Genomic DNA, 22,190 nt, shown 5'->3' on the forward strand with positions numbered 1-22,190 from the left:
GTTCGGTTTTGCTTTTATGAAAGAGAGTAGGTTATCCTGTGTTAGTTGTCACCGAAAGATACGCCATGCTTTGTTTTGTATTCTTTTAGATTTTGTCAACTGATCCATCCACCAGGATTTTAATTTTTTTCCCCTAAGAAGACGAATGATTACGGGATTGTCTTCTCTGCTACAGCGAGTATAGAGGCAGTAATCGTTTCATTTATTTCCTGTGTTGTTAACTCTGACTGGCCTATGAGTCCGGACTGTTGTTAATGAGTCCGGACTGGCCTTTTCAGCGAATAGAAATAAGTCTGCTAGATGGAGTTTCCAATGGGGTGATCTTAATGGTATTGTATGGAAAGGAGAGGATTTTTTAAACAATTGCAGGCATATGGTCACTATCATAGGAATTGGTCACTATCGGTGCTTGCCCTGCTTAGTACGCGTTGAAGTGAGAGAAAGCACTAGAGTCAATTCGCTCGCTGCACATCCCGCTCTTCGTGACGCCAGCATTCTGACAGCGAGTGTCCGCGGTCATCGAGTGGGATGTGTTCATGTTTCCTGTGCGCCCATAAAACCATGTTTGTGAATTTAGTCAAAACGCGAATGTTTACAAGTTTAAGGCCGATAAAAGTACTATCCTCCCTCCGCATTCCAGCCTAATAATTTGCAATCGCAATCGATGCTTCGCCTCGTGCAAAACTGCCAGATTTCCTTTTACTCGGCAACCACTACAGTAATTTCGATGCGGCTTGTTGCAATTCAAAGAAAAAGCTAATATCAATAATGTTCCATATTTTCAAGATACGAAAAAGCCAAGCGCCATGTTTACAACTCTGTAATTCAGCAATGAAAAACAATATCACCAATCACTAAACTACACCTAATAATACGGCTAGGGCAGATAAACGTGATCTATGACCCACCTTTCTGAACTGTACCACTATCTTTATGATGACTTTCGGAACACACTTGTAAACATTGTCACAATTTCACGTAGACTATTATTTCATACATCCTGTTTGGCCGCTTTATGTGCTCTAAGAGATGCGCTTGATGGAAGTGCGTTGTGTGTTTTTGCTGGAGAATTATAGATGTGTAAAATTTGCGTATACATACTTTTTGGACTTACCTGTTCTTATCAATCATATGTAGAAACATGCACAGCCATAATTTGATATTGTGCTTCCCGAACTAGATAGCTTGTAACTTTAGCTATTAAATGCAGCAAATTTTGCCCATATCTGTACAGCGGTTTTCTCATGAAAGTATTTCAGCGTTTTACATGTCTTTCAATACGGAAATCCGAATATTCAACATGTGCGCCATTGTCTCGCTCACCCCCCCCCGCCCCGTTTTTTTTTTTTTAACTGGCTGCAAGTTTTACACACTCTTATTTCGCCGAATTTCACTCACCGCTAGAGCTCGCGCGTGGGCCAACATAGAGCTTATTAGAAAAGCGCCATGACTCGCTAAAGAAGGTTTAGAGATGAAAGAGAGGAAAAAGAAGAACGACACGGAGGCCACGCCCTCGCGCGCTGGCACGCGAGGTCCACGCGACAAAGGAGAATCTGTCTCGTGCTTTCGAACACGGAGCTAATCGTGGCGGACGCACTTAGAACCATCGCAGAAAGGAACGGCATCATCCTGCTACCTGTCATGGGGATCGCTGTACCTAGCGGCATCGAAATTCACCGTCTCCTCCAAGGCTGCCTGTCAACCATCTCGGAAGAGACGCCATTCCGCAAGACGCTTTCCTCGATCACACTCGCCGCACTTCCAGATGGGGCCAACGATGACGTGTCCTACGTGTTAGGTAACTTGGCCATCCAGGACGTCCTCCCAGACAATCGGGACCTCAAGCCGGGGTACACGGTCGACCAACGCACTTGCGGCAGCCACGCAGGACAACCCCGGAGGCTGTTCCCGAGGGCCGCGTTGTACCCGCTCGTTGGTATGGGCGTCAAGGACAGCGTGCCCCTGTGTAACACTATGCAAGTACCATGGACCGCGCAAGGAGCCTGGCACCAGACGGTGGAAGCCTCGAGGTTCACCGTGCGCCTACTGATAGAGAGGTAACCGTCAATTCGGTGTTTTCTATATCATATGTCAGGACCACTGCGAACATCCTACGGGGACAGACAAATTTTATGTTATTTCTATACTGTTGTCAAAATCCCACTAACGGGTTGTTTTGCTTCGCAAAGAAAAGAAAGACAGCGTGTAACTTGTTGAGTAACCCGTTTACGCCTCAAATGAACACGTGGGCTATGCAGTCGGTTGTATTCCGCTATATGCCGTAAATACAAAGAATTTCTTCGCTTAATTTTCACGTCCCAAGGCAAAGCAAGGAGTTACGATTGAGCGCCTTGAATGGATTTGTGCGAATTCGGCGATGTCTCGTATCGGCACTAGTCTGGCAGAAGGAAGATAAAGCCTGCCGAAAGCGCAATTATTGCTATTCTTGTACAAAAAGTCTAGAGAAGGAGAGACGAACACGACTTGCGCCAATGAGAACCCGCCCACAAATTGGGAGGTTTGTATCTTCTACGCGTGAATATAGCGCCTATAATTTTTATTTTTCCATTCGTTCCTTGATAGTTCTGGTTCCTCAACTGATTTCAACTCTCCTCACAGCTAGACCACATCATTTCGTTGGATAGTATTGCTTCAGGAAGGGTTAAAGCCTATGATTCAGTGTTATTGTATTGATATATCTTCGGGTGCGAACAGTGGTATAAAAATATGTGCTAAGAACTTAGCATAGCTGCATACGATTATTATTATTATTATTATTATTATTATTATTATTATTATTATTATTATTATTATTATTATTATTATTATTATTATTATTATTATTATGCACCACAAGAATAAATACATAGTAAGCGGGCCTGTCGTAGCCTAAATGGCTTGTGTGACTAGACCTGGCAGCGCCGGCAACAGCGATGAGTTCAGTGTATGCACATACAGGCGTTTCCCAAGTGCCGACAAAACATTGTGCAAACAGAAGGAAAATTAAATACATGCTAATACAGTGTAGCGTGAACATATTTTCACGCTCATATAGATCAAAAACAGAAAAATTAATACATGTTATTCCAACGTAGTGAACATATTTTTTTTTCATGTTTATATAGAACAAAAGACTAAAATTAAGGACAAGTTTGGCAACGTAGTCAACATTTTCGTACGCTCATATAGATATACAGGTTAAGACAACAAAATTACTTCAAATAAACACATACCCAAACATAAAAAAACTCAAACGGAAGATGACATTTTCCTTAAAACCTTTTTTGACTGAACCGAGAAAAATTCGTCAGGTCGATCATTACAGATTTTTGCCCCATAAATAATAATAATAATAATAATAATAATAATAATAATAATAATAATAATAATAATAGCAACGAGAACAATAACAACATCTTTGAGTACGCGATAAGTTGGCGCTCCTACGTATATACGATGCCGCTCTCTGTTACCATACAAATTGCATAAGAATCAAATAGCATATTAACAATTGAAAAGCATGCATTCAGGCACTTTCTGGTCCGATACCACATTGTGTCACATAGACAAAAGCGGGGTATCAAAGGATGAAGTTCAGGTTTTTGCCCATTTATGAAAAAAATGCGAAAATTGAACACACAACAAAAGTGGTTGAAATTCTGGCACGAAAAACTGACAGTAAAACGAGTGGCGCATGACGTATTAATCACAGTACACCGGGAAGTATTCTATTAGGACACTTTCTTATTTTTTACGTTTCTTTATTGGTTGCATTGAAGTCGTGTCTGAATAAACAAAATCGAAGAGAAAAATTCTAACCAAGAATACCGTTGCTAGAGGTCTTTTCGGTCGCGGCTAATCATTAAGTTTGAAATACAACGGAAGAAAGCAATTGTTGGAACACACAGACTTATTTTTTGGCAATCTATAAAACATTCTCAGTGTGGTGAGGATGAGTTAGAATGCATTATGTTATATCCTAACACATAGCAGTTGTATTTCCAGAACCAACATTACTACGTGTATTCGGCGCCAAGCGTCATTTCGTAGCATATTTGCATGGTATGAAAACCCAATTGAGCAGCCAGAATCTATTTTGCTGCTTCCCGGATGGGTGATGACATCGTTAGGTGTTTCGATTCTGAAGGCGCTGTTTGCTTCGAATGAAGCAGAACGCGTTTCGTGAGACGAGCTGCAGCGTTCGTCGGAGCCTTACTTGTCGAATGTGCATTTAAACAGCACTGTTCATTGTCTTCATGTATTGTCAACGCAGTGCGCGAGATCCGAGTACGCGTGGATCGGAAGCGGCCGCCACCACGAGTGGCCGGTTCGTCGAGTGCGACCACGTGGCATCTGCCGAGTGCAGCCTCGACGTCTCGGGCTGCAGGCTACGCATCCACCCGCGTGACACGCTGCCGTGCGCGTTGACGATGCTGAACGCCACCAAGGCTGACAGCAACGCCGACACGTACGGCGTGGCTGTACCAAGCAGCCGCATTTGGAGGCTACCCGCGAGGTAAGCCAAGCACCAGTCACACTAAAACGCTGCAGTCAAAGTGCGGCCTCTTTTATTACCCTTCCATTTACGCCATCTTATCTCGTAAGAGACACCGTGATTGTAGGTCACATATATGCTCGTGTAAGTCAAGGTGTCACGATGAACTGCTGCCTAGGCCGGTTTAATCATCTAGCGTAATCTTTCAATGTGAAATTATCGTTCAGCGAAGAGATTGTAGCGCTTTCGTAAAATACCGATGTTCGTACTTGTAGAAGGCCATGTAGACTGTTCGTTAGTACCCAGTTCTGGGCAATTTGGCTTTACAGTCAAAGCTGTTATGAGATAGAGAGAGTGTGTAAAAATATACGGGCTGTGAAGAGCAAATTTTTAGTTCGCATAATCCTTGTTTACATTCAGTCGCATATAACTTGAAATCTTAGAAAAATAAGATACGAGTTGAAAAGCTGCACCAAGTCTACAAGTTTGTAGCTGAGTAATATATAAACGATCTATTTCTAAAATATGCATGTGTTGAGTCATTAATCGGACAGTATACCGTTGGTAAATTTTACGTGAATTCGTAGACGAAGAGGAAAGGTAGAGGCTGCGGGCTTCTTTACTGTTTGACTTCTCTATGGACACCTGAACCATATACATTTACCATGAAATACACCACCTACCAATATCACAGGAGTAATGGATAAGATAAAGTTCGTACGAAAGTACGTGTTATAGATAAAAGCGTGCAGGATGATAAATAGATACGATACACCCGCCGTGATTGCTTAGTGGCAGCGGTGTTAGGCCGTTAAGCATGAGGTTGCGGGATCCAATCACGGCCGCCACGGCTGCTGGATTCGACAGCTAGGGGCGAAATGCGAAAACACCCTTGTACTTAGATTTAGGTGCACATTAAACAAAACCCAGGAGGTACAAAGGTCCGGAGTACGGCACTGTGGCGTGCCTCATAATAACATCGTTGTTTTGGCAGCTAACACCCCTAATTTATTTTTATTTTAGAAATACCATAAATATACAACTGGTATGTAAATATTTAGAAAAGAAAACAAACGACCGCGCCAACTTAACAATGAAGCGATAGAGAAAATGCGTTCCTGCTCATTGTCGATCCGCCGTGGTTATAATACGCAGAAGCCCGAAGTCGCTGTAGTCACTTTTGCATCGCAATCTCCAGTCTTCCGTGAGACCAGTCGCTAGACCATATGGTGGTCAAATATGGTCTTACAGAAAAGGTATCGCCTCGTGGAAGCTACGAGTCACTGTCATTGTGTTTTCAAAGGAGCGAAAGAAAGGCAAAGTTGTTATTCACCCGACTGTCGAACGAAGCGATAAAGGAAACTCATAAGGGTCCCTCAGCCTAGGCGATGTGCCTTGGCTCACATTGCCCTCGATATGTCAACAGCCACATGCGCAGCGTATCCTGTGGCCGCATTGAATACAGTACAAAGTGGAAGAAAACGCGCCCCCCAGGAGGACGCGACACAGAGTTATTTGGTTCTCTTTGCAGACATACTAAATATTGCGCAACTGATTTTCCCGTTCATTAGTCTTGAGAAAAATACAGAAACTATGCTGAGTAGCCAGTTTCTCGTGAAGATATTTACATCTGGATACCGATGGAAAACTGAGCCCTGACTTACACTCCGTACCGCCCGAAGCGTCGAGGTAACTTCGAAACTAGAGTATTCAAGACCAAATGACACTGTATGTCTCGTTTAATGTCCAGCCGCAACGAAGCTTAAACTCGGCTAAGTTGATTCTAAATGCCTAGCACCAGGCTATGATCGTAGTCTTGGCAAAGATTGGCTCGTATTTGCATGCGTTTTTTTTTTATTATAGAGCACGCAAGCTTTAGCTCGTGCCCAACTCCGACGCGGCCTATTCAAATACATGTAAAAACGCAAAAACGTTTTTCTGAGATAACCCTTGGACCGATTTTGATGAAATTTGTTGCATTTGAGAGAGTAAGATAAATTCTAGTGACTCTTGGAAGCAGAATTTTGATTTAGGGCTTGAATTTTGTTAGAACGATTTTCAAAAATTCAGAAGTTTGAAAAAAATAGAAGCATGAAGTTTACAAACTAATAGCTCTGCATCAAGAACAGATATCGCGGTTCTGTAAACGGCATCCATTAGATCATTCAAAGCGGACAAATATTATATGTAATTTTACATCTTACGTAAATTTGTTACATTGTTTACGAGGGTTCTGCAAAAGTTGTAATTACATATCACTACATTTTTTGAGATTCATGTGTAACATATCAATTTTGTCCGCTTCAGATGTGCTATCAGATACAATTAACAGAATTGCGATATCATTTTTTCTTGTTGAGTTACAGAGTTGTAAACTTGATAGTTTCGTTTTCTGAAAATTTGCAATTTTTGTCAATTTTTAAAAAAATATTGACGGCCTAACTCAAAAATTCGAAACCAACAGTCACCAGATTTTAAGTTTTGCTTTTAAATGCAGCAAACCCAGTCAAATTTAGTGCAGTGGTTGCCGAGAAAAACGAATTCTCCTTTTACATGTATTTAGATAGGAGCACCCGAGCTAAAGCTTCCTCTTAAGGAGACGCCTTAAATGCCAAACCCTCAGATCCCTCAGATTTTCGCAGAGCAAAGCGAGTTGGTTCTCAGTGTTTACGGGTGTGCCTATTTTTTCTATTTACAAACAGGCCTGCTTGTATTTCATGGATGATAGCTATTTTGAAGTATATTCGATTAACTGCGCAGAACACATCATTCGCAGCTTCACACAAGATTAAACGATCGAAAAGTTGTTTTCGGAGATACTGTGCGTTCACCCGCTGTAAAAAGCTTTTTTTTAAATTTTCCGATTGGGAAAGCGGACATTGACTCTCTCCCTGGCTGAGTCACAAACAATTCGTATCTTTTCCCTCCTTCCATCAGGTTCTCCACGAACAGAGTAGACGGCAGTACGGCAATCCCGACAGGAGTCGCCCGTCGTCGCCGCACGTGTGGCTGCCGTCTGCTCGGTTGCACTTTGTCACCACTGCAGCGGCACAACAGCGCCAAGCTCTGCAGGCGGCGTTACCGTCCCCTCAGCTGTGCTTATCCAAGCTGAGCGGCTGACCGTGCGTTCTCTGCTGACCACGTGACCGGCGACTTCGTAGCGCACTCGGTTCGCTGGCACGATGGCCACAGTAGACGTTTGGGGGCGCACTGGCGGCTCCACTACGATCAGATGAGAGTCGCCTTGCGCAATGTTTGGCGACGACGCTTCCAGCAACCGCTGCGAGCTAGTCGCCGTGTCGCTATGCCGCGACGATAGTGTTACGAAACTGTGGCGCCGCTTCCCGGGAGTGGGTGCACTTTTCTTTCGTAACTTTTACCATTTTTTTCAGTATATTTGTGTGAAAGTAGTATTATTTTATGTGGTTATAATACAGTTTTTTGCGATCGAAATATGTTGCTATGTTAATTCCTTGAGCATTGCGTTTGTGGGCGGTGGTAATGGGCGAAATTGAATGAGGCCTGCACTGTAATTCTGTTTATTTTATATTGATAACTCTACCGTTCAAAAGCTACGACGTCATCTCGGCAATCCTGCCTCGCGACAATGTGGCCAGACCAGTCAAATGGTTCTGTTTGTGTGCTTGACTGTAATACCCTGCAATGGAATGTAATCCACGGGTGCACAGGGGTCGCTGGAATTGCACGCCGCGCTGCTCGAAAGGCAGTCCTTCTAAAGCTGCCAGCGGACTGTACGTTCGGACGGGGTAATGGTTGGGAAGATGAAGTAGAAACATCAGAACATGATTACCCAGCTTATTATTATTATTATTATTATTATTATTATTATTATTATTATTATTATTGCAAGTTCCACCCATCCTTAAGTGTTCCTTTAACTCTGGTAGCTCAGATACGCATTATCCTTTCCGACAACAACACAAAGCGCAGCGTGAACTTTCCCCTCGGCTTGTAGCACTATGTTGAAAACTATAGTGGTCGTTCGTAGATGTGACAGCTGATGTTGATTTATTTGGTTTACGAAGGTCATGAAAGTCGACTTGCGCATTTTCGTGCCTACAAATCGGCTCAAAATTCCTCACTGGTTTTATACCACATTACATAGGAGTATACAAGAAACCAGGCATTCCACAAACACAAAACACGAAGTGCGGAGCAATGGGAGAGCTGGCTCACCAGCCGCGAGCTAGAGACTCAAAGAGCTCTAATAGCGCACGCGTGCGAGGGGGCCCGGCTTAGTGGAGCCCTGGACTAATGGCCCATCCATGGCTGAAGAGGACCCAAGCTTCAAGAATGAAGACTTAGGCCTCGACCCGCTAAAATCTTAAAAAAGTCAGTTTTCCATTCCATTCCATTCCATTCCTCAACGGGGGTATGAGCCAATGCCCATCGGGGTTATGAGCCATTGATGATGACAGTTTTCGACATGCCATTGTGTATGTTGCATGCGTGATTAAAAGGAATGTAAAAACTTTTCGCTTCACTTTGCTGTGTGCTTGTAGCCTCTGGCTCATGGGGCTACGAGCCATTGCATTTATTGCTTACTTACGGGCGTATGAGCCGTTGATGATGATAGTTTTTGCATGCGGAAACGAAAATTCTATCGCACCCTAGGGCCCTATAACGTAAAACTATTCCAATATGTTTCTATTCCAATTTCCTGACGTCAAATTTGCGTAACCACCAACGCAAGCACCGGGCGGTCACCCGCAGTGTTGTCTGAACAGACCAATCAAACACTGTCCTCGTTCATAGGAGGTCACTTTTGTTTGCTTGAAAAACGAATAACATTGCCTGCACTGAGCGGCTTGTCGTATCTAATTGGCTGACAAGAGGCGAGGAGCACGCTCCAGTGGAGAGGGATTCGCTGGGGCAGAGCCAGTGCACTGAAAATCGATAACCGGATGAAGAGGGTGGTGCCGGCGTCTGCGATTGGTCGGCTTTCCCTTACTTAGCTTGTGGTGGCTGGTCGAAAATCACGGCGGCATGCAACGGAAGCGTAAGAATGACGCTAAAACTGACCCTCAGCAAAGAAGAGTTGGCCGAATGGAGTGGTAAACGTGCCGAAAGTGCTCGAAAACATTGCATGGCCACGCAAGAAGTTTTATTAAACGCAAATACATCCATGCTTTCCGACAGGTGTGAGTAGCCAGCGTCTCAGCGATCGGCGGCAGCCATCATTTATTCCTTTCGGAACGGGGCAGGCTGTGGCTATTCCGAAGAAAATTCAGTTTTGTTCGGCATATTAATGCATCTTTATCGCGTACACGTCACTTTGACGCCGTGAGTTTGTGCGGTTTTGTGACGTCGCGTGACAGGCAGGTGAAGTGGGTGCAGCCAGAAAACTTCTTACCAATAGCCGAGGGTTAATGGCGAAAAGGGGTCGAATCAGAAATAACTGTTTTTCTTTTTTCTGTCAAATCATGCATAATCAGTGTGTACACATCATATCAGATAGGGAACTATCGCGGTTTTCGTGACGTCGCGTGACAGACAGGTGAAGTGGGGGTGGTCGAAAAAAGTTTTTCACCAATCGTGGAGGGCTGATAGCAGAATTGGAATAGAAAAGTTTGGAATAGTTTTACGTTATAGCGCCCCTAGTTACATACAGCTCCGCTGTAATAAGAGACAATGTCAGATAAAAAAGAGGCTCAGTAGGAGCGGTACGAGCCGTACCCATGCTCTCTGCGGAGGGCGTGAGTTCGGGCATAACAATCGGCACGTTATCTTTAAGTGTTAGTTTTCCTTAGCTCGTTTCTCAGTTTTGGGTCGTTGGCGCCGTCAGCACAAGCGCGGACAAGACTGCAGACTGCACAAGTGTGCAGTCTGCAGTCTCCAGGGGTATGTGCCGCTGGTTATGGGCCGTCGTCGTGTGACGCCGTCATTTTCACATCAGCATCGTCACACCAAGTCGTCGCCAAGCTTTCTCACGTAATCGCTTTCATCCAATTCTTATACAGTTGATGTCACGCCGTCCCCGTCACGCCATCGTCGTCCAACATCGTCGTCAAAGAAGGCTGATCGTCATCATACAGATGTCGTGATGTCGTCATCATCATACACTCGTCGTCATCCTATTGTCACACCACTTTAGACGTTTAATCGACGTCATTCATTCATCATTTCATCGCATTGACGCTGTCGTCATTCAGTCGCGAACATGCCAGCGTTATGCCATCGCCGTCATTTCGTCGTTGACATACATTCATTGTCATGCAGTCCTTGTCATATCGTCTTAGTGAAACCATCATGGCCCTTTCATTGTCGTCATTGCACATTCTTCATCCGATTCTCGTCATACCATCATCGTCGTGTCTTTGTCGTCAAGGCAACATCGTCATACGCTCGGTCGGCATCCCATTATCACCATGCCGTCGTTGTCGTACTGTGCTCGTTATGCTATCTTCATTATTTCAGAATCGTCATGCCACGGTTAAGCATCGTCTTCATGGCGCCTTCGGATGCGCTAAAGTATCCGCAGAACTCCTTTGAGCGCTCGAGAATTAAATGTGACCGTAGAAGGTTAAACGAGAACGCTATGAAACATTTTTTTGGCATATTGAAATGTCATGAAATAAACGAGACCTTCAAATTCCCAAGTGATTTAGTGAGTTCGAGACAGGGAGCGAAAACGCCTGGCCCACACCACAGTCTACCGCTCGAATATTCGCACTACACACTCCAACCGTACTACGTGTTTTTTCGTCGACTTTGATTTTCCCTTAGCTTATCAATTCTACACTCCAAGTAAAACAACAAATATTTCGCCTATGTTTTCTTGCTTTGATTATCTGTCGATTCCATATGGGGGTAGGGTACCTACCAAGCTCTAGAACACGGCACAATCAGACATCCAATAGCAGGGGCGCTATGAAGGAAGGCCTGGAGTTTGGCCAAGCTTGTACTCTTCGTGAGCTCTGACGACCCCGTCTTATAAATGAGCTAGTCGTAGGGAGACATGACATTTAACTCCAAGGGCGCGTCTAGTTTTATTGGCTAACTTCACTTGCACGTCACCTCAGGGTGCAGATGGCAAAGATGGACTAACGTGGTCAAATCGTGGAGGATCCTTCTTTCATTTGTTGATTGTTCCACAGAGTGCATATGCTGTGAGAAAATTATTAACGTGAAATATGTTTTGTAAGTTCTATTACAAGCTCTGTGAAAGTTTCGCAAACATATTTTTAAAATAAGGGAACCCGACGGACGCGACATAAGCTGGAGACATCCAACGTACTGACATCAAACGCACGTTCTCCACCAAAAACGACGTACTGTACGAGGACGCAGCCGCACAAAATCCCGAACGAGGGTGCAGAATGGCCATGGTCATCAACGCAAGCCTTTCCGAAATTGCAAGCGGCTGCATAAGCTGAAGAAGCGTGAATGAAGTTGAGGAGCCATCGCTCTAGCTGCGGCAGAGGGCTTGAGGACCGGGAAATCACTAACCATTCCAACTGATTCACATTTCCTCAACAGCAGAATAGGCCACCGCGCACTCCGTGTACTCCCCGAGATGAGAGGCAGCGTAACACTCCACACAACACAGCCACAGCCGATCCAACAAAAGATCCTGTGGGTGCCGGGAAGTGCAGGAATGCCGGGGAACGAAGAGACGGACAGGGTTGCTCAACGGTATGCAATCCGAGTAGCCGAAGAATCCAAACTCGAAAGTCCACCATCTGTTCCCAGTGACTACTCTGATTTATTGGCACACTACTGCAGGGGAACCAGGATACAGTATCCTCCCCCACATAAGTCACACACGAGGGCGGAGGTCACTGATTCGAGACAGCTCCAGACAGGAACCTTGCCCAACATAAATATACCAAGTAAAACATCTACCCCGCCAGATGCGAAGCTAAATACCATATCTCAGATCACATGAGAATTCCAACATATGACAGCAGTCCCCAAAATCATAAATCCAAGTGGCGAGAAATGGCAAACACTGTTGGCCGCCGACCGCTGCTAGGACAAAACTGCTCTCGTGCAGCGAGCACGAAGGGCAGCTGAAACCGCTGGACCCACCCCTGCTAAACCTAGTAAAGAGCGTGAACAAAGACCCTCTGAATAGAAACCAATAAATGTTTTGGATGATGATGATGATGATTATGATGATGATGATGATGAAGCAGTCGGCGAGCTCTCCTGCACAACGATGTGTGCCTACTGCCCCCGTAGGCACTTCTTGCCTTCTGTACGGGGAATGATACAAGTAAACAATACAAGAACGATACAACGATGCGAGTCACTAGAAGGGGGGATACGCCTTCGAAGGTGCAGGCTGCAGGCGTTTCGAGGAGTCTGCAGATAGACATGTAGGGAGGGATTCACGTTGACAGCTTACATTGCTTGACTGCCTTGACGATTTCGCACCTTTGAAGGCGCTCTACCTCTGCTAACAGAATGTGCGGCATGCCTAAGCTTTAGCTCGGGAGCCCTCATCGTTTCATTGTAAAAGCAATTATATAGACATTCCTGGCACACTTCCGTCGTCACTGTCGCCATGACATTCCGTATAAAGTCCAAGTTCCATAACCGCGTGTCCGCGAGGTGCATTATATAGGTGCGAGTGAGAGCTTGCGAGGATGAGCCGAAGATGGTGACTCGATCTGGCTCGTTCAATTGTGGAAGCCGGGGAGCAAACGCGCCGTCTTCAATCGTGCGCGAGGTACCGGGAGAGGGGCGCCGTGCCATACGCCGGCGTCTGCGTATGGCACGGCTTAGCGTGGTCGCGCCGGCTCCATCGTAAAAGCGGAAGGCGATCGGTACATAATGTAGGTATGCTGCGGACTGATGGTTTCTTGCGTGGTGCTTGCCCTGCTTAGTACGCGTTGAAGTGAGAGACAGCACTAGAGTCAATTCGCTCGCTGCATAACCCGCTCTTCGTGACGCCAACATTTTAACAGCGAGTGTCCGCGGTCATCGAGTGAGATGTGTTCAAGTTTCCCTGTGCGCGCGTAAAACGATGCTTGTGAATTTAGTCAAAACGCGAATGTTTAGAAGTTCACGGCCGATAAAAGTACTATCCTCCCTTCGTATAGCAGTCTAATATATTGCTATCGCAAGCGATGCTTCGGCTCGTCCCAAACTGCCACATTTTTTTTTTTTTTTAACTCGGCAACGACAACAGTAATTTCGATGCGGGTTGTTGCATTTCAAGGAAAAAGGCAATATCAAGTGCAGCAATTACATTTCTTACTCCGCCAGTGTTCTTATAATAATGTTAAATATTTTCAATATACAAGAAAGCCAAGGGACATCTTTACAACTCCGTAATTAAGCAATGAAAAATAATCTTACTAATCCCTAAAGTAGACCTAATAAAACGCCAAGAGAAGATAAACGTCATCTATCCCTATTGCAAAAACCAGCGCCACTGGGACCCAGTGCGCCGGATTATGGGCCCAGTGCAGCGCGCTGGACGCTGGGGCGCTGGGAAGGCGCGGCGTACTGGGAGCCACTGGCTACACGTGCGAAAAACAGCTCTAGCGCATTAAATATGCGGTGCCTGGACACCGTATATATTTTTTTGAATACAGAAAGCAAGAAAGAGCGCTTTAGTACAACAAAAAAAGAAAAAAAAAACGTAAAAAATAAAACTGCTCCGACAAGGATTCGAACGTCCGACCTGCAGATCCCAAGCCCGTCATTTTACCACTACGCCACACCATCAGATGGAAATACGCGGATAATTTGGCATGTCAAAGCCAAGAAGCAGTTTGTTACGCAGAGCTACGTCTCGTACAGACATGGTTGATGCGCTATCGCCCAGCAACTAAAACTCACTTCTGTACCAGAAAGAAAAAGTTGCTGTCTGTATTCAGCAGTATGCTTGGAAGTGCCACACCATCGATTTTCACTTGCGATTGCTATTTTAATTTCGAAAAGAAGTCCTAAATGAACCGCCGACCCGGGATGGTGTATTGCCTGTTACTGCCGATTTCGATAGCCATTTCTTGTTCTTCACGCAAAGGATATGCACCGTTTCCTTAGTTCAGTGATGCCTCTCAGTCAACACGCATGTCTAGTCATAGATCTTCGTCAGAGAAGCGCGGGCTAGTGCTGGGAGCCTTCGGCGATAGCACACATACCTGTGTTTATGACGCGTCACATCTGCGGTCACCGCTTCTTGTGCTGGCACTGTAGACATGAAAAAATCGTTTATTTAAGAACATCGATGCGAAAGCTGAAATATAGAGTGATTTATCCGTGTTAGATTTCTTGATTCCTGCGCCTAGACACGCCAAGAGGACGGACTCGGCGGATTCGCTAGGCCTAAGCTTCGGTGGGGAGCGATCTCGGCGCGGGTATTTAAAAGAGCAATCGCAAGCGAAAATCGATGGTGTGGGACTTCGAAGCATACTGCTGAATACGGACAGCAACTTTTTATTTCTGGTACAGGCGTGAGTTCTAGTTGCTGGGCGATAGCGCATCAACCACGTATGTACGAGACGTATCTCTGCGAAACAAACTGCTTCTCGGCTTTGACATGGCAAATTATCCGCGTATTTTCCGCTGATGGCGTGGCGTAGTCAAACCCTGGCTGCAGGAAAAGGGCTTTTTTCTTCCCGGGTCAGTTGATTGCATTTTATGCCGCAAGCCAGAAACACTAACACATATATTCCTAGACTGTTTAGATTCAATTTTCATTGGGATGTCCTCCAGAGAACGCTGAAAAAAGATTTGCCCCTCACACCATATGGAATTAACTTTCTTGCGGTTAACAATGACGGGGGTGTGCCCTATGACATGTTCATGGTATTAAGCATGCATAGCATGTGGAAAACAAGAATGGCTGTCAGACATGCAGATCCTATTGTAAGATCGGTAAGAGAAAACTTCATTGAAAGCATTGCCTATATCCGAGATGTGTACCAGTCCCAGGACGAACAGCCAACATGGTATCCTGTACTTAATGACCTAGTGTCATTAAAACATTTTTAGCAATGTCGCGTCAACAAGCTACTGGTTGGCGCATTTAACATTTTTGTGTTGGTTTCTCTATTTTGTGTTGTCACATTGGAAATAAAGAAAAAAAAAAAATGGCGTGGCGTAGTGGTAAAATGACGGGCTTGGGATCTGTAGGTCGGACGTTCGAATCCTTGTCGGAGCAGCTTTATTTTTTACGTTTTTTTTCTGTTTTTTTTATTGCACTAAAGCGCTCTTTCTTGCTTTCTGTATTCAAAAAAATATATACGCTGTCCAGGCACCGTATATTTAACGCGCTAGAGCTATTTTTCGCACGTGTAGCCAGTGCCTCCCAGTACGCCGCGCCTTCCCAGCGCCTTCCCAGCGCCCCAGCGTCCAGCGCGCTGTACTGGGCCCATAATCCGGCGCACTGGGTCCCAGTGGCGCAGGTTTTTGCAATAGGGATGACACTTCTTTCTGAAACAGACCACTATTTTTTATTATGACTTTCGCAAGACACTTGAAACATTGTAGCAATTTTACGTAGACTATCATTTCATATATACCGTTTGCCCGCTTTATCCTCTCTTAGAGATTCACTTGATAGAAATTTGTTTGTTTTTGCTGGCGAATTATAGATGTGCAGAATTTGGCAGATGTGCAAATATGGCAGATGTGCAAATATGCACAGCCATAATTTGATATGGTGTTTCCCGAACTAGATAGCCTGTAAGTTTATCTATTAGATGCAACAAATTTTACCCAAATCTGAACAGCGGTTGTCTCATAAAAGTATTTCAGCGTTTTGCATTTCTTTCAATACGGAAATCCAAATAGTCAACATGCGCGCCAATGTCTCGTCCCCTCCCCCCACTGTCTTTTTTTTAGAACTGGCTGCGAGTTTGACACACTCTTATTTCACCGAATTTCACTCACCGCTAGAGCTCGCGCGTGGGCCAACATAGAGCGTATGAGCAAAGCGCCTTGACTCGCTAAAGAAGGTTTAGAGATGGAAGAGAAGAAAAAGAAGAACGACACGGATACCACGCGCGCGCGCGCTGGCACGCGAGGCCCAGGCGACAAAGGAGAATCTGTCCCGTGCTTTCTAACCCGCAGCTAATCGTGGCGGACGCACTTAGAACCATCGCAGAAAGGAACGGCATCGTCCTGCTACCTGTCATGGAGATCGCTGTACCTAGCGGCATCGAAATTCACCGTCTCCTCCAAGGCTGCCTGTCAACCATCTCGGAAGCGACGCCATCCCGCAAGACACCTTCCTCGATCACACTCGCCGCACTTCCAGATGGGGCCAAGGATGACGTGTCCTACGTGTTCAGTAACTTGGCCATCGAGGACGTCCTCCCAGACATTCGGGACCTCAAGCCGTGGTACACGGTCGACCAACGCACTTGCGGCAGCCACGCAGGACATCCAAGGAGGCTGTTCCCGAGGGCCGAGTTGTACCCGCTGGTCAGTATGGGCGTCAAGGACACCGTGCCCCTGTGTAACACCAAGCAAGTGCCATGGGCCGCGCAAGGAGCCTGGCACCAGACGGTGGAAGCCTCGAGGTTCACCATGCGCCTACTGATACAGAGGTAACGGTCAATTCGGTGTTTTCTATATCATGTGTCACGACCACTGCGAACATACTCAGTGAACAGAGGAATTTTATTTTATTTCTGTAATGTTGTGAAAATCCCACTGACGGGTTGTTTTGCCTCGCAAACAAAAGAAAGAATGCGTGTAACTTGTTGAGTTACACGCTTACGCCTCAACTGAACATGTGGGCTCCGACAGTCGGTTGTATTCTGCTATATGCCATAAGTACAAAAAATTTCATCGCTTAATTTTCACATCTCAAGGCCAAGCAAGGAGTTACGATTGAACGCCTTGAATGGACCTGTGCGAATTCGGCGATGTCTCGTATCGGCACTAGTCTGGCAGAAGGAAGACAAAGCCCGCCGAAAGCGCAATTATTGCTATTCTTGTACAAACAGTATAGAGAAGGTGAGACGAACACGACTTGCTCCAAGCAGAACCCGTCCGCAAATTGGGAGGTTTGTGTCTTCTAGGCGTGAATATAGCGCCTATAATTTTTATTTATCCATTCGTTGCTTGGTAGTTTTGGTTCCCCAACTAAATTCAACTCTCCTCACAGCTAGACCACGTCATTTCGTTGGATAGCATTGTTTGAGGATGGCTTACAGCCTATGATTCAGTGTTATTGGTATAAAAAAGATTGGCTAAGAACATAGAATAGCTGCATACGATGATAATAATAATAACAATAATAATAATAATAATATTAATAATAATAATTTATTATCAAATCTTTAAGTATATGTACAGAAATCGGGTTCGCCTAAGCTATCACAGTGGCTTGTCACGCGAAACCCGGCAGTCAATAACAAGAAAATGAAGAGCAAGAAAGAAAATGAAAACAAGCAAGAAAATGAAAACAAAAAGACATTGAAAGCTTAAGGTAGTGAGTGATAAAGTACAAGGGAAAAAAAAGAATCACGAAAAAACAGCAAAAAAAAATAGCGAAGAAACGACCAGAGCGAAGACATGCTTCAACAATGACAGGAGAAATAAAAATACGACGCCTATAATCATTCTGTGTACAATGCCCTTAAAGTTTTGCGATTGTCGCGTACAGACTTACAGAAAGAAATTTCAGAAGGAAGTATAGTAATAATAATAATAATAATAATAATAATAATAATAATAATAATAATAATAATAATAATGTGATAAGCTGACGAAGATGTTTTAATCATCTTCGGAAGAAGACGATGTTCCGGGCTTCGCGCGCTGGCTACCATCTTGTCAGCTGATATAATTATCGTAAATATACTGTAAATACACGTCTGACTGTTTTATTCGCGTAACAATAATAATAACAATAATAATATAAACGAGACCAATAGCAACATCTTTCGGTACGTGATAATTTGGCGCTCCTATGTATACACGATGCCGCTCTCTGCTACCATACAAATTGCATAAGAATCAAATAGCAAATTAATAATTAAATAGCATGCATTCAGACACTTTCTTGTCCCAAAGGGCACCTTTCCGATACCACATTGTGTCACATAGACAACAGCGGGGTATCAAAGGATGAAGTTCCGGTTTTTGCTCCTTTATGAAAATTCTAACCTAGAATACCGCTGCTAGAGGACTTTCCGGTGGCGGATAATCATTAAGCTTGAAATACAACGGAACATAGCAATTGTTCAAACACACAGAGTAATTTTTTGGCAATTTATAGAACCATTTCAGTGTGGGGAGGATGAGTCAGAATAAATTATGTTATATCCTAACACATGGCAGTTGGATTTCCAGAACCAACATAACTACGTATATTCGGCGCCAATCGTCATTTCGTAGCATATATGCATGGTAAAAAAGCCCAATTGAGCAGCCAGAATCTATTTTCTTGCTTCCCGGATGGATGATGCCATCGTTAGTGTTTCGATACTGAAGGCGCTGTTTGCTTCGAATGAAGCAGAACGCGTTTCGTGAGACGAGCTGCAGCGTTCGTCGGAGCCTTGCTTGACGAATGTGCATTTCAACAGCACTGTTCATTGTCTTCATGTATTGTCAACGCAGTGCGCGAGATCCGAGTGCGCGTGGATCGGAAGCGGCCGCGACCATGAGTGCCCGGTTCGTCGAGTGCGACCACGTGCCTTCTGCCGAGTGCAGCCTCGACGTCTCGGGCTGCAGGCTACGCATCCACCCGCGTGACACGCTGCCGTGCGCGTTGACGATGCTGAACGCCATCAAGGCTGGCAGCAAAGGCGACACATACGGCGTGGCTGTACCAAGCAGCCGCATTTGGAGGCTACACGCGAGGTAAGCCAAGCACCAGTCACACTAAAACGCTGCAGTCAATGCGCGGCCTCTTTTATTGCTATTCCATTTACGCCATCTTATCTCGTAAGAGAAACCGTGATTGTAGGTCACATATATGCTCGTGTAAGCCAAGGTGTCACGATGAACTATACTGCTTAGGCCAGATTGAGGTAATCATCTAGCGTAATCGTTCAATGTCAAATCATCATTCAGCGAAGGGATTGTAGCGCTTTCGTCAAATACCGATGTCCGTACTTGTAGAAGGGCATGTAGATAGTTCATTAGTACAAAGTTCTGGGCTATTGGGCTTTACAGTGAAAGCTGTTATGAGATAGAGAGAATATGCAAAAATATACGGGCTGTGAACAGCAAATTTTTAGTTCGCATAATCCGTGTTTTCTTTCAGTCACATATAACTTGATATCGTAGAAAAAGAAGACACGAGGTAAAGAACTGCACCAAGTCTATAACTTTGTAGCTGAGTAATATATAAATTATATATTTCTAAAATCTGCATGTGTTGACTCATAAAGCGGACAGTATACCGTTGGTAACTTAACGTGAATTCGTAGACGAAGAGGAAAGCTAGAGGCTGCGGGCTTCTTTACTGTTTCCCTTCTCTATGGACACCTGAACCATATACATCTACCATGAAATACGCCACCTACAAATATCACAGGAGTAATAGATGCGATAAAGTTCGTACGAAAGTACGTGTTATAGATAAAAGCGTGCAGGATGACAAATAGATACGATACACCCACCGTGATTGCTTAGTGGCAGCGGTGTTAGGCCGTTAAGCATGAGGTTGCGGGATCCAATCGCGGCCGCCACGGCGGCTGCATTCCACAGGGGCGAAATATACGAAAACGCTCGTGTACTTAGATTTAGGCGCTCGTTAAAGAAACCCAGGTGGTCCAAATTTCCGGAGTACTGCACTGCGGCGTGCCTCATGATCAGATGGTTGTTTTGGCACGTAAAACACCGTAATTTATTTGTTTTAGAAATGCCATAAACATACAACTGGTGTGTAAATATTTAGAAAAGAAAACAAACAACCGCGCCAACTTAACAAAGAAGCGATAGAGAAAATGCGTTCCTGCTCATTGGCGATCCGCCGTGGTTATAATACGCAGAAGCCCGAAGTCGCTGTCGTCACTTTTGCCTCCCAATCTCTAGTCTTCCGTGAGACCAGTCGCTAGACCATATGGTTGTCAAATATGGTCTTACAGAAAAGGTATCGCCTGGTGGAAGCTACGAGTCACTGTCAGTGTGTCCTCAAAGGAGCGAAAGAAAGGCAAAGTTGTTATCCACCCGACTGTAGAACGAAGCGATAACGGAAACCCATAAGGGTCTCTCAGCCTAGCCGATGTGCCTTGGCTCACATCGCCTTCGCGATGTCAACAGCCACGTGCGCAGCGTATCTTGTGGCCGCATCGAATACAGTAGAAAGTGGAAGAAAACGCGCCCCTCAGGAGGACGCGACACGAAGTTATTTGGTTCTCTTAGCAGGTATACTGAATACTGCGCAACTGATTTTCCCGTTCATTAGTCTTGAAAAAAATACAAAAACTATGCTCAGTAGCCAGTTTCTCATGCAGACACTTTCATCTGGATGCCGATGGAAAACTGAGCCCTGACTTAAACTCCGTACCTCCCGAAGCGTCGAGGTCGCTTCGAAACTAAAGTATTCAAGACCAAATGACACTGTATGTCTCGTCTAATGTCCAGCCGCAACGAAGCTTAAACTCGGCTAGGTTGATTCTAAATGAGTAGCACCAGGCTATGATGGTAGCCTTGGCAAGGATTGGCTCGTATTTGCCTGCGTTTTTTTTTTTATCATAGAGCACGAAAGTACCATTTAAGGAGACGCCGTAAATCCCAAACCCTAAGATCCCTCAGATTTTCGCAGAGGAAAGCGAGTTGGTTCTCAGTGTTTTCGGGTGTGCTCTATTTTCTATTTACAAACAGGCCTGCATGTATTTCATGGATGATAGCTATTTTGAAGTACATTCGATTAACTGCGCAGAACACATCATTAGCAGCTTCACACAAGCTCAAACTATCGAAAAGTTGTTTTCGGAGATACAGTGCGTTCAACTGCTGTAAAAAGGTATTTTTTCATTTTCCGATTAGGTAAGCGGACATTGACTCTCTCCCTGGCAGAGTCACAAACAATTCGCATCTTTTCCCTCCTTCCATCAGGTTGTCCACGAACAGAGTAGACGGCAGTACGGCAATCCCGACAGGAGTCGCCCGTCGTCGCCGCACGTGTGGCTGCCGTCTGCTCGGCTGCACTTTGTCACCACTGCAGCGACACAACAGCCCCAAGCACTGCAGGCGGCGTTACCGTCCCCTCAGCTGCGCTTGTCCAAGCTGAGCGGCTGACCGTACGTTGTCTGCTCACCACGTGACCGGCGACTTCGAAGCGCACTCGGTTCACTGGCACGATGGCCACAGTAGACGTTTGGGGGCGCACTGGCGGCTCCACTAGGATCAGATAAGAGTCGCCTTGCGCAATGTTTGGCGAGGACGCATGCAGCAACCGCTGCGAGCTAGTCGGCGTGTCGCTATGCCGCGACGATAGTGTTACGAAACTGTGGCGCCGCTTCCCGGGAGTGGATGCACTTTTCTTTCGTAACTTTTACCATTTTTTTCACTATATTTGTGTGAAATTAGTATTACTATATGTGTTTATAATACAGTGTTTTGCGATCGAAATATGTTGCTATGTTAATTCCTTGAGCATGCGTTTGGGGGCGGTGGTAACGGGCGAAATTGAATGAGCCCCGCACTGTAATTCTGTTTTTTTTTTTATAACAATACCGTTCAAAAGCTACGACGCCATCTCGACAATCCTGCCTCGCGACAATGTGGCCAGACGAGTCAAATGGTTCTGTTT

General features: G+C 45.1%; 2 protein-coding genes across 2 annotated transcripts; both read left to right on the forward strand.

Annotated features, from left to right (window-relative positions):
* The first annotated feature begins 1,545 nt into the window (after positions 1-1,545).
* On the forward strand, positions 1,546-7,615 carry LOC142566633 (uncharacterized). Its single transcript, XM_075677495.1, has 4 exons — positions 1,546-2,057; positions 4,274-4,516; positions 5,519-5,540; positions 7,433-7,615. Exons 1-4 carry the CDS (start codon positions 1,642-1,644, stop codon positions 7,613-7,615), a joined length of 864 nt encoding a protein of 287 aa, XP_075533610.1. The 5' UTR covers positions 1,546-1,641.
* An 8,942-nt stretch (positions 7,616-16,557) lies between these two features.
* Positions 16,558-22,009, forward strand: LOC142573512 (uncharacterized). Its single transcript, XM_075683025.1, has 3 exons — positions 16,558-17,025; positions 19,046-19,288; positions 21,494-22,009. The coding sequence occupies exons 1-3, from the start codon at positions 16,610-16,612 to the stop codon at positions 21,666-21,668; spliced, it is 834 nt and encodes a 277-aa protein (XP_075539140.1). The 5' UTR covers positions 16,558-16,609; the 3' UTR covers positions 21,669-22,009.
* Positions 22,010-22,190: the final 181 nt, after the last annotated feature.

Source organism: Dermacentor variabilis, chromosome 1, assembly GCF_050947875.1.
Source record: "Dermacentor variabilis isolate Ectoservices chromosome 1, ASM5094787v1, whole genome shotgun sequence".
Lineage (NCBI taxonomy): Eukaryota > Metazoa > Arthropoda > Arachnida > Ixodida > Ixodidae > Dermacentor > Dermacentor variabilis.